The sequence below is a fragment of the Pelmatolapia mariae genome, linkage group LG16_19, assembly GCF_036321145.2.
Source record: "Pelmatolapia mariae isolate MD_Pm_ZW linkage group LG16_19, Pm_UMD_F_2, whole genome shotgun sequence".
Lineage (NCBI taxonomy): Eukaryota > Metazoa > Chordata > Actinopteri > Cichliformes > Cichlidae > Pelmatolapia > Pelmatolapia mariae.
The window spans coordinates 56,900,923-56,915,744 of record NC_086241.1 but is presented as its reverse complement, the minus strand read 5'-3'; the positions used below and the strand labels follow the sequence as shown (position 1 = coordinate 56,915,744).

The window sequence follows — 14,822 nt, the reverse complement described above, 5'->3', positions numbered from 1 at the left end:
GGAGTTGACTATCAAGCAAAACACAAATGTTTCATTTCAGCGCTGACTTAATATGTATCAGCGCAATAACGACAGCGATGCCCTTTACTGTTTTTCCCTTCCCATGTGCGTTGCCAACAGAAGAAAAATGACCACTCTCAATCACATCTTTTATTGTAAGGCACCAGAGACGCTTCCTTACTGCTAAAAGGTTGATTCATTCTCAGAGTACACAGTTGCTTGTTTACATCTTTTTTTTGTTTGTTTTTTTGTCCCGGGTATTTTGAAATGAGACTGTGTTTGTAGACACATTTAACAGTTTTTCATTTGCACAGAAAAAAAGGATAAAACATTTACAAATCTAGAAAACAAAGTTAAGTGTTACAGCCTACTGAGAGAGAATGAATGGAAGAGAAAACAGGAGAAAAAAAAACGACAGGATATACAACATTGTGCCTCTCGTAGCGTAGGCTTGTAATGCACGCGTACAACAACGAAGTCCTCCATGATACACACACATTAAAAAGCAGCTTTGAAACATACAAAAATGCTTTAAAAAATATGTATATTGATATATTCATATGTATACAAATTGGCCCTTCACAGCAAAACAAACACACATACCATTCACATGTCTGAGTTTTGCCAAGGGAGGATTTCTACAGAGGCTGACGTCAGTATAAAGAGTGCTAATGATTAAATGATCTGTTCTCGCACTCGATATATTGAAGTCAGATCTCCAGGGAGGGAGATACTCCAGCTCCCCAACACTTGCACAGACAGGAAGAAGAAAAACAAAAGGAGCAGTGAGCCACAACTTAAGTGCTTTTCAAATTAAAACAGAGGGAAAAGGGTTATGCTTGGACATTAAAAGCTGGGTTATCAAAGCTCTGGAAAGCACTCACATTACAGGGGAGGGACAGCTGACACACCTGCAGTGTACCTGTGGTCAGCATACAATCATAAAAACGAAAAGAGAGGAAAGCAATAATGTGGCTGAATACGACAGATAAACCTGGGGCTGTTTCCATGCTTTTTATAACCCATAATAAATCACTGAAAGAGCACTGCTGCCCTCTGCTGCCTAAAAAATGAACATTTCTCAGCCATAAACTTGAGCTGTTCACCAGTTTCACACCACATACCAACTGCAAACATTATGCATACAAGTTTTGATATATAAGATCACAAAAATGGGAAATTATCAACACGCATATAACCTCTTGGGTAGCATTTTCAAAAACGGTCATCTTCATTTTCTTAGATGTCACTTGAATCATTTCCCTATTCCCCAACCTGAAAGCTGGCAAAACTCACCAAAATCCCTCATTAGGTCTTTATACTCGTCAATCTACACCATAAAGTTGAAAACATCTGTGAGCAGCTGCTCCTTTTCAGATATAACAACATAAAAATCCAACAGTCTGCTTTCTGCTTTTACCTCTAGGACTGAACCTACACTACTAAACTAGCAGGTTTGGAGTTGTTGAGTGTGTGTAGCCTGGATCTTATTTACTAAAGATTCATTTTACTGTTATTGTTCAACTTTTAGTCTAAATTAGTCTATCATGGCTAAACTACCAAAGAATGCCTCCTGATGTTTCCAACATCAATACACTACATTTAAAACATATTATAGTAATTGTAAGCCACTTCAAATTACATTCACCAGCCACCTTATTAGGTACGCCTTGCTAGTATTAAGTTGGAATACCTTTGGCTTTCAGAACATTTGTCATAGATTTAACAAAAAGCTGGAAACTTTGCTCACAGATTATGATCCACATCGACATGACAGCACCACACAACTGCTGCAGATTTGTCGGCTACACTTCCATGACACGAACGTCCCGTCCCACTGCATCCCAAAGATGCTCTATTGGATTAAGATCTGGTTTCTCTGGAGGGCATTTGAATAAAGTAAACGCGCTGTACTCTGGGAAAATCCCAGTAGAACAGCAGTTTTGGAAATACTCAGTTTAGCCCGTCTGACACCAACAACCGTGCCACGTTCACGGTCACCTTTCCTCCCCATTCTGATGCTCAGTTTGACCTTCATGTGACTGGTTGGAAGTGGTCAGCTGAACTGCTGCTCTTTAACACTGCAGATCCAATTCATTTTAATTATGCTTCTTTCAACAATAACATTTTGATATCTTAATAATCTATATTAATGAATGAGTCAAATGGATAATTGCTATTTGTACATAACATCCTTATTTATATTAAAGGTGATAAAGCTATTTATAGCTATACTACTCAACTTATCTTTATTATTACTAATAATAATAATAATAATAATGATGAAAGTGAATTACAGCTCTGTTCAATAATCACATTTGTCAGAATTCAAACAAAACTGGGAGGAAATGACTGTCCAACAACAAGAAATTATACGTGGGAGCTGATCACAGGTAGAAAAAGCCGAAAACAAAATCTCGCCACATCTCCATGATGGTAACAAAGCTAAGAGAAGTCACTCTCATTAATACAAAAACAGCATATTTAATTTTTTTGCATATTACCTACATGAAAAGCTTGCTACCCATAGTGTATAATGAAGACAGTAAGTATGTGGTTGGAATACAGCTCATGTTTCAAAATGCTGAGAATGTCAGGCTCGATAAAAAGAAAGGTGGTACTTAACGCAATCTCACCTGAAACTAAAAAGCTCTGCTAACCTATAAAAACACAACGCTTGGCTATATGTCAAAACCACACTGTTTTAACATTTAGATCCTATTTTTGGATCAATTTTCTGGACCCGCAGGGGGAAAGGGCAGGAACAAAAGGGGGGGAGGGGGGTGCAAAGGAGAACACAAAAGGTGCTTAAAAGTAAAGTTAAAGTGTTTTCTTCTTTCCAATCACATTCACTCGAACACACAGGAATCTTTATGGTTTTATAAGAACCTGTCTCAGTTTACAAAAACAAGATGAGTTGGGGTTTTTTTTTTTTTCAGAGGATCTATTCTTATTATTTAAAGACGCGGGGTCCATGATCTTATGTCAATGGTCCACATCCCATGTGGAGCTCACAGGAGCAGCTAGGCCTACCTACCACATATCAACTTCCAAGCTGGCTACTTTACCATTTGTACAAACTAAAGATCTTTCTGAAATTAAAAAAAAAACAACTTGATTTATGTGGGACTAATGCACACAGCTCTGGTAATGCATCCAACGGTTGGGAATAATGAAGAACATAACACTTAACAGAGTAAATTAATGGAATTACTGACAAAACTGCTCCAGTTAACGTTTTGGAAAAAGATGATTTAATTTAAGCAAGTCGTGAGCAACAGTGAAGCAGTATGTGGGGAGTGGAGTTGTTAAAACTGCTTTTTATGACTGGCAGACTGCATTGAGACTCAATCAGAGGGACTACAGAGGACGTGGAAATAAACACTAAACAGATCTGATAACAAAAAGATGGAAGAGAAAATAAATCTGACGGTTATCTACCAGGGTACTGCTATTGTGTTTCCTTCTTAGCTCTCTCTCCAAATGGGAAAACATTTATCTTGATTAAGCCTAACAACAGCGGCTTGAACAAAAATTTTTTTTTAAAAAAACCCCGCACATCTATTAAAGTCTAGAAGCCTGAACCAAGTCTATTACCACTAAATAATAAGAACATTTACTCTCAGCCATTCAGGAGTTTCATCTTCAGCACTTACAAAAGTTTAAGCTCGGTCCTTTTGCTAATCATCCTTGCAATTACTCTTCTACATTGACACTCAGTAGACAGGCCTCCAGACACCCTTTCCTTTTTTTGTGACATTTATTACACCCCATACCATCCCTCTCCAAACCTCCTCGCTCTGTCTGCACTAGTCTGACTTGTCTCCATCGTCCCCTCTAGGTGCTCTCTCTGCAACATCTCTGGCCTTGTCCTCCTTCGCTACCGGGGGCTGGCCGTGGGAGTAGTTGGCCAGGATGGAGGAGAGGGACAGCAGGCCGGAGCTGGAGGAGACGGCAGGCAGAGTGGGTGGGGTGAGGCCCAGAGGAAGCGGGGCTACTGGCAAAGCCAGGCCCTGAAGCTGGGACAGGTGTTGCACCTGAAGCTGTTGCTGCAAAAACAACACATTAGATAATATAAGTTTACCATCTGTAAAAAAAAGAAGTGTGAACACTATAAAACTAGTGTGATCAGTTATCACACTTGCAGCACAAACTCCAAACACACAGGACAGTGGTGATCATTATGCTAAAGAAACCCAATGTGGCATTTTATCTCCGTTTCATATCTCTATTACTCAAAATTTGCAGAAGGCAAACCACACCACACCATTTATTCTCTTGCTATTAATACGGTTAAACAGAAGTGACACAAAAACAACAATGTGGTAAATGTTGTTCGCACAGCCAACAGAAACCTGACAATTAGAAATAAGCATTCACAGACAAATTTCCATCAATGAGGGAGCAAAACGGGCCCATCCCCAGTCAAAATTACCTAACCAGCATACTACGAAGCAACATCTGGTGGACATTACAAATGACAAACTCACACGTATGATGGAGTTCATCTCAGGAGGTGTGACCTGCTTGGCTCTTTCAATAGCGCCCATGACTTGTTGTTGATGCTAAAACAAAGATCACAAGTTCAGAGACAAATATGCACAAGAAAAGCTTGGACAAAAACAGTCAGGCACGTAAGATTTCCTCTTTAAAACATAAAGTTGGAGTAAAAAAAAGAAAAAGAAAAAGAAAACTTTCTCATCAATATTATGAGAACATACACTCATCGACCACTTTGTTCCACACACTAGTTCAACTGCTTGCTAACACAGCCAATCATAAGGCAGCACTGGGCATTTAGTTATGTAGACATGACCAAGACAACCTGCTCGAGTTCAAACTGAGCATCATATAGAGGAAAAAAGGCGACTTAAGTCGTGATTGTCGGTCTGAGTATTTCAAAAACTGCTGATCTACTGGGATTCTCCCAAACAATCGTCTCTAGGGTTTATGGAGAATGGTCGGAAAAAGAGAAAATATCTAGTGAGCAGCAGTTCTCTGGGCCAAAATGCCAGAGAAGAATGACCAGACTGTTTCCGGATGGGTCCAATCTGGTACTCTCAACGTGTACCAAATAAAAGGGCCAGTGGGTGTAAAGTTTAAGTAAAAGGCGAATCATTACCTCCTGTGACAGGTAAGGCAGCACCTGAGCACAGATCCCATTTAGTCTCTTCACTATTTCAGCCTACAAAAGAAAAAGAAGAAAAACAAAAATGGTCAGACCAACACACAAAGAAAGCCGGGTTACTAGACAGATGGATGAATGAAGACGATGATTACCTGTTTGTGCATTTCAATGTTCAGCCCGTAGGACATTTCATAGTACTACAGTGCACAGAGGATGACAAGTAAAAGAATTAGAACACGCCTACACAAAGACACGCGCACACACACAACAACCCTTTTTGATTAATTACTCTCTCTTTCATGTATGTATTTTATACTCTATTTTGAGATGTGTAGTCATTTTTTATCTGTGCCTCATCATGCAGTGAGTAAACCTGAGGATTTCTGCGTATCTATTGCGACACTATGAGACTGTGGTGGGAGATTTAAAAACTAAATACGCAGCATACCACAGAAATGAGTTACCACACTTACCATGATATAGTGACGCTGCATCTCTGACTTTTCAGAAGCCAGCTTATCGCACTCCAGCTTCAAACTGGGTAAAAAGAATAGAAATATAATATGAGAAAGAGCAGCTCGAAAGCAAATGTATGTATTCATCCTGTTTGGGGATAACTGCACTTTGGGGGAATTATACTAATTCCACAACTTGTCTTGTTTACTCTGAGCTAAGCTGACAGCCTGCTGGCTTAAGCTTCATGTTTAGAATACAGACATGAGAATTATATCAATCCTCTCATCTACTTTCCAGCAAAAAAAGGGCATTCAGCATTTACTGTAATATGAAACCATTTGTTTAAATAACCTTACAATAATAAAATGAACATTCCTTAAATATATTTTATTTACTGGATACCCATATCTAGGACAAGTTCATTTTGTTTCACCAAAATCTAGAAGGAGCAGCGGTTCTGAAAACAGAAACATGCCTATAAAATGACAAAAATGACTTTGAGGATAGTTTGAGTGAAAAAGGTAAGTTCACTAAAAGCTGACTGACATTACAGGAGGTGAGGAAAGTCCAGCTCAAAATGAAATGCATTTCTGAATAATTAGCTGCCTTAAATAAGGCCATTTCACAAAAGACAGTAACAACAAAACACTGCAGGAAGAAAGTGTGTGACTTATATTAGAGATTAAATTAGGTGTGTATGGATGTGTTAAATGAATACCTGTGGTACTGTGCTTGGAGGAACTGGAACTCGTCCTTGATGCGGTCACAGGAATCAGAGGTGGTGAACTTGAGAGGTTGGCTGGACTGAGAGGATGCCTAAGAAACACAACAAGATAGCTGGTTTATTTTCAGCTTCGAGAAGGCGACTTAGAAATTCTCCTACTTTATCGTGCACCAGATGCAAATCCTAAGGTTAAAAAAGAAAAAGAAAAAGGAGTTTGCTGTGCTTTCTACTTTCGAGTAAGAAAAAAAGCTATCATCATCCTTTACATGAACATATGAGAGCTCCCTGCTGCAGAGCATGTGTGTTTTAATGAAGGTTTGTTTGAAAGCAACAGTTTGACCTTGCAGATTAACCCTTTGAGAGGATAGCTAAAAGAAAGCTCAGACTCAGCCGTACCATGTACACACAGACATGTGTCCTACGATGTACACATGTCTGTGTGCACATCATAAAATGAGATAAAGAAAGCAGCTGGGTGTTTGATTAACAGCACACAACTGTGAATTGTCTACAGACAGCCACAGCTGTCTTAAAGGTACGGATATGAAACATCTGTCTGGGCCACAAAGTGTGTTGATTGAGGAAATGTGTTTACAGAAGTGTGTCCATGCTGACCATATGTGAGAGGTATTTAGAGGCTGCATTAGAAGTCCGGTTATGTATAGACTACACTTAAACCAACAGTCCAAAACTGTAATCCATGGTTTATCTGGTTCTCTAAACCTCATTACTCGCTAAATAAGTGGCACAAGAGCAAGAGGTTTCCAGCCGGATTATGGGATTGAAGAGAGAGGCCCGATGCAGCCGGTTACACGGAGATCACAGAAATCACAACTCTGCACGAATGCGACCAGTTTCAGGTGTGCAAAAATGAAGTGATGAAACTGGCTAGATTGGAAATGGGTGGGCCTGCAGTAGCAATGAAATGATCAGCATTAGCTCAACCTGTAGACATGAAACAATTAGTCAATTCACTGATTGAGCAACATATTTTTGAATTTGGAAAAATGGAAAAGAGAGAGAGAATGTGTAATGGTAATTGAAGGAATCACTAGGTGGGTCTGGAGAAGTAAAACAGAAGCACAGCATGCAAGTTGTTCCATGGTCACGTTCAGAGAGGAAAGACATATGACACAGCCCACCCCCCTCAGAAAGAGGAACAGCAAACAGCAGTCACATGTTGAAACTAGCCAACAATCATGCACATGTTCTTTTTTTTAACAGAACTTGGCATATAAACATATATGAGGTTGCATGCCAGCCTTCTTAATTCGTACTTGTTTCACATTCACTAATAGCTATTGCTAACTATTAGTGAAAGTAGACATATCTGTCTACATTTAATATACCATTAAAATATAGTTGACTAAAATGATTTGAAACTAACTGAATTTAGATTTTGTTTTAACAAAAATGCCAGGCACACTCTGGTTTGAGTTTCTCCAGTATCTTTGTTTTTAAATAAAATCTTCTCCCACCTGATTTTTTTTACAGTAACTTTAGCATATTTAATGAATTGGTGCATAATTTTACATTCATACTATGAATATTTTCAGACAATCGTGTACATAGGAGTTCATTTGAGCCCTGAGAACCTCCGAAGTACTCAGAAGCTTTGGAGCCTTCAGTGCTTGTCTAAGAATTTCTCTTTTTCATAATGCCAAGCCCTTATCTGTCGACCTGCTTCTATCATCAGACCGTGAACAACAGCAATGACTGAAGATCTTAGTATCGGATACTTGTCATTTCTACAGGGCCAGGACAATGACTGTCACAGAATGTCTAGATGAATATCTTCATTCTCTTCTTTTCATATCTAAAACTGTGCATCGTAATAGGCAGTGGTCACATACTGATCAGTGATACCTTTAACGTTGCTGCCGTTTACGCAATAATGTTGCTCACGTGGACAATGGCTGTACATTCTTTTCAGCATTTCAGCTTTCATGTACTTCAGACGTTATGGGGGCTTAAGAGTGCCTTAAAAATGATAACTTATTTCAACCAATCTGTACGCACTTCAGGGGATTTAACTCAGAAAATATCGAGAGTATGAAAGTAAGATTTTGCATGGCTTCAATAGAGGTTATTGAACAAACACAGGCACACAAAATCAGCTGATCCTGAGGAGGGTCAGGTGGGACATATTTTTTTGTAAGAGTCTGACTCTACACAACAAGTAATGTGCCATTTGATCTAGAAAATAATCAGTACATTTGTAAATAATCGCACTTTTATGTACTCACACATTTATGCACTTATTGTTACACATTATTATACTAATACTAGCAATTGATCGTTTTAAATTAAAGTGTTAATTCCCAAAAGTCGCCAATAAACAAAGTCCTATAATAGTTAACAAATGTTCAGTGAAAACCTGCCCTATTTTTGCAACATTTAAAGTATATTTTCTCAAAATGAATGCATGCTTAAATGTGCGTTGTGGTTTGCTGCAAGTAGCAAAAGGGGTGTTAAAACCGTCTAAACAATGCACAACATCACTCCAACTTTCTTGGTCTTAAGTGAAGCTAGCTAACGATAGACTGTGTCTGCACATAAGTGAGCCGTATAGCTCGCCGTGTGTTCGAGGTAAAGAGCTAAGCTGCCACAGTGCCTGCACTGTGACGATGACAGCTACCTGCAGGAAGCAGCGATATGTATCAGCTGTGCGTTGCTAGCTAGCGTTAGCTCAGTTTCCACCCGGGGAGAAGTTCAACCGGCCAACTTACCGAGTGCCTCGATTGAGGAAACATCATGTCAGCAGTGTGTTTCGCCGCCTTTCCTCTGTCTAATCGAACTACCAGGCTAGCTGGCTAAGCTAACGTTTCCCCAGATGTTATTAAATGACCGGAGACGCTATTCGCACTTTGTACTCTGTCATCCTTTAAAATAACGTTAGCTAACGTCAAAGCAGCAGGAGCCTTAGGTCGTCTTCTGGTCTTTGAAGTTAAAAAAACCCCGATACTTCCAAGGAGTAATTTGTTAACAAAAATAAAAGGTTCTTCAAAGCAACATCAGGCGTTTTTGAGTTTTGTTTTGTTTTTCTTTATTTGGAATAGCGCTAATGCTACTCCTCCCCGGGGAAACCCTGGATGTTGACACATGAGCCCCTGACTTTCCTCGGCTTTGAAGAGAAGAGCAACATCACGCGGAAAACAAAGTGAGCCGCGGAGGAGCGGGCGCCCCGTGTGACACAGAGCTGAACTGACCGGCTCGTGGCTGCAGCCAGGGCCGGAGATAGGGGGGCTGGGGCCGGAAAATAAGGTCTTAGACCCGGGACTGGATTACTAAAAGGGCTCCCTAAAAGTCACAATTTGTCCATGTTTGTGTCAATAGATTTTTTTTAATTAAATTATTTTTTAAAGAAACATTTGTGTAGCATCTACAAAGTTGTTTTTTATTTCATCTGCAAAATGTACAGTACTATACAAAGTCTTGATCGCATCTAACTCCTACGAAGATATATACATGTCAAACTGTGACATTTCTGGCATGTTTCATTCAACTACAGAAATATGAACAAATTGTGTTTTTGTGACAGGCTGCGAGTAGTGGCATACAGCAATGCATAAAGTGATTCGTGTGTCTCACAGAAACAGCTTACCACTTGGGGGTGCCAATCTCTACACAAGGTGAAATTGTTAAATTAGAAATTACTGAAATTGACATCATTGCCCAGCCTTGCCAGACAAATGTTGTTCCAGAGTTTTTGCTCAGTTTCATATTTCATACTACAGTGGTCTGATTTCATTCCTGGAAACTTTTAAAGGATGCCATTGTTAAATTATGCTAGAAATTGTGCAATTATGAATGTGTAATAAAACAACATAACTGCTTAGATCAATTATCCGAGATGGGTCTGGAGGCACTTTTTGGATCTTTGTGACTGACCTACTTCTGCTGATGACACGCAGCACTGACCCTGCAGGATTCCTCCTGATGTGAATGTGATTTGATTTGGGTCTGGTTTTTTTGGGAGCTTAAACATGCGCATACCACCTGGTAGTGGGTGTGATGCTGACAGTCGGACGACTAGCCGTTTAATTAGAACATGTACATATTTGGACTTTGTACTAGAAAAACATCCTTACTGAGGAGAGCTATGTGTAATGCTAGGGCCTATGGCCTATGAATAAAAATGTCTGTATTCCTAAACAGTTTTACCGAGTGTCTTGAGTTAAAGTTGAAAGTTTCCACTTTAATCACATCTTGACTGTATGATCCACTTCGTTGGTGGTGTACAGGGGCAAAATTACAAATCATCTGCCACTGTTCAAATACCTAAGGACATAATTGTATTTAAAAAATGCAAAAATGTTTTTCTGAAGATGGAATGAAGCCTTTGGTTTATATCTGCAGCAGCTTTACTGTGACTACAGGTGGAATCCCATTTATCCCACCTTCCTCCCATGGGTCCTCAGGCTTTTAACACAAGTTCTATGACTGCATGGATAGTCCCTCTGGAGGTTAGGAATGTGGCCTTTCACTGTGCACAGACTTCCTTAATATTACGCTGAACAGCTTTTGGTATCTTACAATGAAATCAGAATATGACATAGGAAGGTTTAAAAAAAGAAAAAAGAAACCACAAAGGTTTTAAAATCTAGAAAAAAGTGAATGTGGTCATTTCACTGTCCAACATAAAATGTTCATTTTCATCCTAAAGAATAAAAGAAGACATCTAAACTGGGATTTCTGCTATTACACTGTACAGGTTCCAGACTTAAATCATATAGAAAATCTGTAGAGAGAGTTGAAGCATCAAGTTGCCTTACAGCAGCTAAGAAAGCTAAAGGATTTAGAGTTTTTTGCAAAGTCTCTCAGGTTTGCACACATCTCTCTTGGGTGTTTGGAGGAAGAGCTCTCACCTGACATGTGTGCAAACCTGGCGAACAGCTACAAGAAAAGTCTTACTGCGGTACTTGTCAACAAGGGTTTTTCCACCAAGTACTAAGTTATGTTTTGCTTTTTTTTTCCTGAAAATTTGTGGGCAACTAAAGCCACAACATTACTGTAACATCAGGCTGAATGATTTAACTCAGCAGTCACTGTTAGAATGTTTCATTATTAGTTACATGTGACAAAGCCACTTTGCTGCCACAGTAACACACTTACACATCATGAGGAAAATATTAATCTGCTGACCTGTCTAGTAGTAGCTGTGGTAAAAATACATTGCTTAAAGGCTTTTCCAAGTATGACATGGGTTTTCTCTTCTAAACCCTACATGTTAACATTGGGATGGTTTTCCTACAGGGAAGTCTTCAGTTGAATCAGGCTGAACATCTATCTTCTTTATCATCATCATCTTCTAAGGATGCACAGTCCCTAAAAACCTGTGACTGGTCAAAGACCCCAGGCAGGAAAGCCATGTACCTATAATCCTGGGTTCACGTTTGTGACACTCACCCTCTCACGATCCCATTTAACCTACATAGTCTTGTCTAACAAAGTATAATATGCCCCCAAAAATTAAGTAAGGAAGAAAAACGAACCCAGGTCATGCTCTTTCAGATCTCAAATAAATACTGACTACCCCGGCTTTAATCATCAACTTGACATTACCAATCAGAATTAGATTTTTATTCAACTGAAGATATAAAATCCACGCAACACATCATCAGCAAGTATAGGAACAAATTTATTTCAATTTAAAACAGATACCTTGTCATTATGTTTCTCTCTTAGAAGGCGGCAATGATCATAAGTCATGTTCATGTTTGAATGAGGATCAGGCAACAGTGGTTGAAACAAATACATGAAACACATTAAAAAAAAAAAATATGGCAAGAGTTATGTAAATCAATAAATTGATAATAACCAACTGATTGAAACCCCTTCGTAAAGGGCTCTGCTTCAGTGAAAACATCCAAGCCCTCACTTCCAACACAAAATAAACAGCACATGCAATTATAATTACAGTTTCTTAGAAAACAGCAGATTATCTCCTAAATCTTCGATCTTAAATACAGAATAAAGTCTTCGTGTGTACTTAAATCATGGATCCTTTTAGTCTCTGGTGTGTTTTATTTAAAAAGGGGGACCATCTCGGGTGGTGGCCCTTTTGATAAATGACCACAGCGTTGGCACTTGGAGAGAGAGCCTGGCTCTAGAGAGAGTGGGGTTGGCACACTCAGTATAATACATAATTTACATTTGGTTTACATACAAAATAAAGAGAGAAAGAAAAAACCCCCAAAACAAAACAGCATTTTATACACACCACTACACAATTGACCTTCAGGTTTCACTGGAGTGAGGGAAATTAAATCAAGTGGTCCTAAAAATAATAGTGTTCTGGTAATGTCTTATCATACAGAGAAAGAGGAAGAAGAAAAAAATAAATCACCAAAAAAGAAAAAAAGAAAAAGAAAAAAGGGAGGGGGAAACATTTGAGTATGCACCAACTTCACACTGATGTCCAAAAGATACGTTTGATGCCCCTTAGTCCAACAACGAGCCCACGGGAAGGGGGCGCCACACAACCCTGATCGCCCAAATGTGGCAAAAGGAAAACCGCACAGGGCCAGGTTTACCATCTCTTGTTAGTCAAGGCAATGAAAGGCAATAAATAAGTGTTGTAGTGAAAACACAACAGTCCTTTTTTGTTTTAACAAGTTAATGCTAAAGACAGGGAATTATTTATCATAACAACTGCCTTCCCCCTTTCCCGCTCATATGTTGAGACAAAAATGTGTCACAAAAATAACATGCTGTGCAACGCTGGCCTGCTAACAAGCTAACAAACCCACACCAACAGCCACGCGGCCCTTCGCCATGTGCCAGAGTTGAAGAGTCAAGTTTGAAATGGTTCATCACCAATAAAGTGAGCTGCACTCCACACACAGTAAATAATAACACAACTACTGATAAATACTTGGGGATTTATACCGATTTAGTCATCCCACTTCATTTCCTCCTTAAGACAGCAGTCCAAATAGTTGGCTGTCACCACAAAAAGCAGGGTCATTTTCAGCAGACAGAAATGGCCATTAAGAACCACACTGGTGTTTTTTTTTTCCTTTAAATATATATGTATACATTAATGTTCAGACTTTATTTTACCACTTAGCACTTTTGAAGCATACCGACACTTTTTAAGTTGAACTACTGACTTGTGTAGCCTTTGGTTTCCGCTCATTTAAAAGAAAGAGAAAACAAAAATAAAATAAAATAAAACGAACAAGTCGCTTCAGAGAAACTGTAAATTTCCACAGACCTCTGCTCTTGGATAGTGGATGAGGATTTCAAGAAACTTAAATGTTAAGGGACTTTAAAAAAAAGTTCCCACTTCTAAGGGAATATTTAGTGTTGTCTATGTAATTACGTGATAATGCAGCAGAGTCTGACAATGCAGAAAAGTTGCCCAAGTTTATGTGCTCAAGTCCATGATTTAAGAGGTAGCTATCACACGGCAACAACTTCTACGCAAAGAAAGGCCGAATTCGGAGCAAATCAGACCCCTCTACTGGCTTCAGCTGACAGTAATGGCTGCCTAGAAAATCAACATCTAAATGTGGACAGGTGAAAATATGCACACACTAAAAAAAAAAAAAAAAAAAAAAAAAAAGGAAATTCCTGGCTATCATCTATAGCTCAATAGCTCAAATACTCTGGAAAACACACAATACTTGTCCTGGTAGTAGTGTCTTTACTGATAAGTGTTTCTATACTGCACAGGGCATCACAGGTAACTCTGTGATACCAATGCAAACAAAACGTAGTGAAGATCAGGTTGGCCGTAGGGCCCGATACTTAAATGCATTAAGAAAACTGCTTAGTGGTGGTAAACTCTCTCTACACACACAAACACCCTGCCTATACTTCTTAAAGCACATACTGCAAGTAATCTCCATTTATAAACACATTAGTATTGGATGACTTGGTTCACTGTGGTCCTGTACTCCACTCCCCACTGTCTGATGCCTTATGCACTGTGATAGCCCTTAATGAGGATGAAGGGTAAGTCACCTGTAGAAAAGGTCAAAGACACTGGAAGGGAAAAAAAAGGAAGTATATCCATACTTCACTGGCACTACTCAAGAGCCAGACCCAAAAAAAAAGAAAAAAAAAATCCAACTATGTTCATACTGTACATTTTCTTAGGTATTCATTACAGCACTGCATCTATAAACAGAGAAAAATGTGAATTTCTTAAAAAAAAAAAAAAAAAAAAAAAAAAAATGTGAGGGCTCCTAAAGAAAAACAGTTTCATCATGAATGGAGATGTCATCGCAAGTACAACTGGAAATGTCTCAATAAGAAAGAGAAAGCAGAAATAAGATCCTTACTATACCAGACATTCATTTTTACAGCAGTTCAGACTCAAGTTAGGCTCCGCCAGGAGAGGAAAAACAAAACAAAACCCAAAAAGGAGCCTTTAAACTCAACAAAATCGAAAGCAGTCAAATTATCAACACCTTCAAACCTGGTCCATAAATTATATAAATAAAAAAAATCTTTAATTACTTTTAAAATCATCTTGTCACCATACTGTGAAGATTTTTTTTTTTT

General features: G+C 38.9%; 1 protein-coding gene across 1 annotated transcript; it reads right to left on the bottom strand.

Moving 5' to 3' along the window:
• Positions 1-135: 135 nt before the first annotated feature.
• LOC134645431 (TLE family member 5-like) lies at positions 136-9,447 on the bottom strand. Its single transcript, XM_063498859.1, has 7 exons — positions 9,038-9,447; positions 6,303-6,400; positions 5,602-5,665; positions 5,281-5,325; positions 5,123-5,185; positions 4,491-4,565; positions 136-4,049 (listed from the first exon to the last, which is right to left on the bottom strand). Exons 1-7 carry the CDS (start codon positions 9,062-9,064, stop codon positions 3,810-3,812), a joined length of 612 nt encoding a protein of 203 aa, XP_063354929.1. The 5' UTR covers positions 9,065-9,447; the 3' UTR covers positions 136-3,809.
• Positions 9,448-14,822: the final 5,375 nt, after the last annotated feature.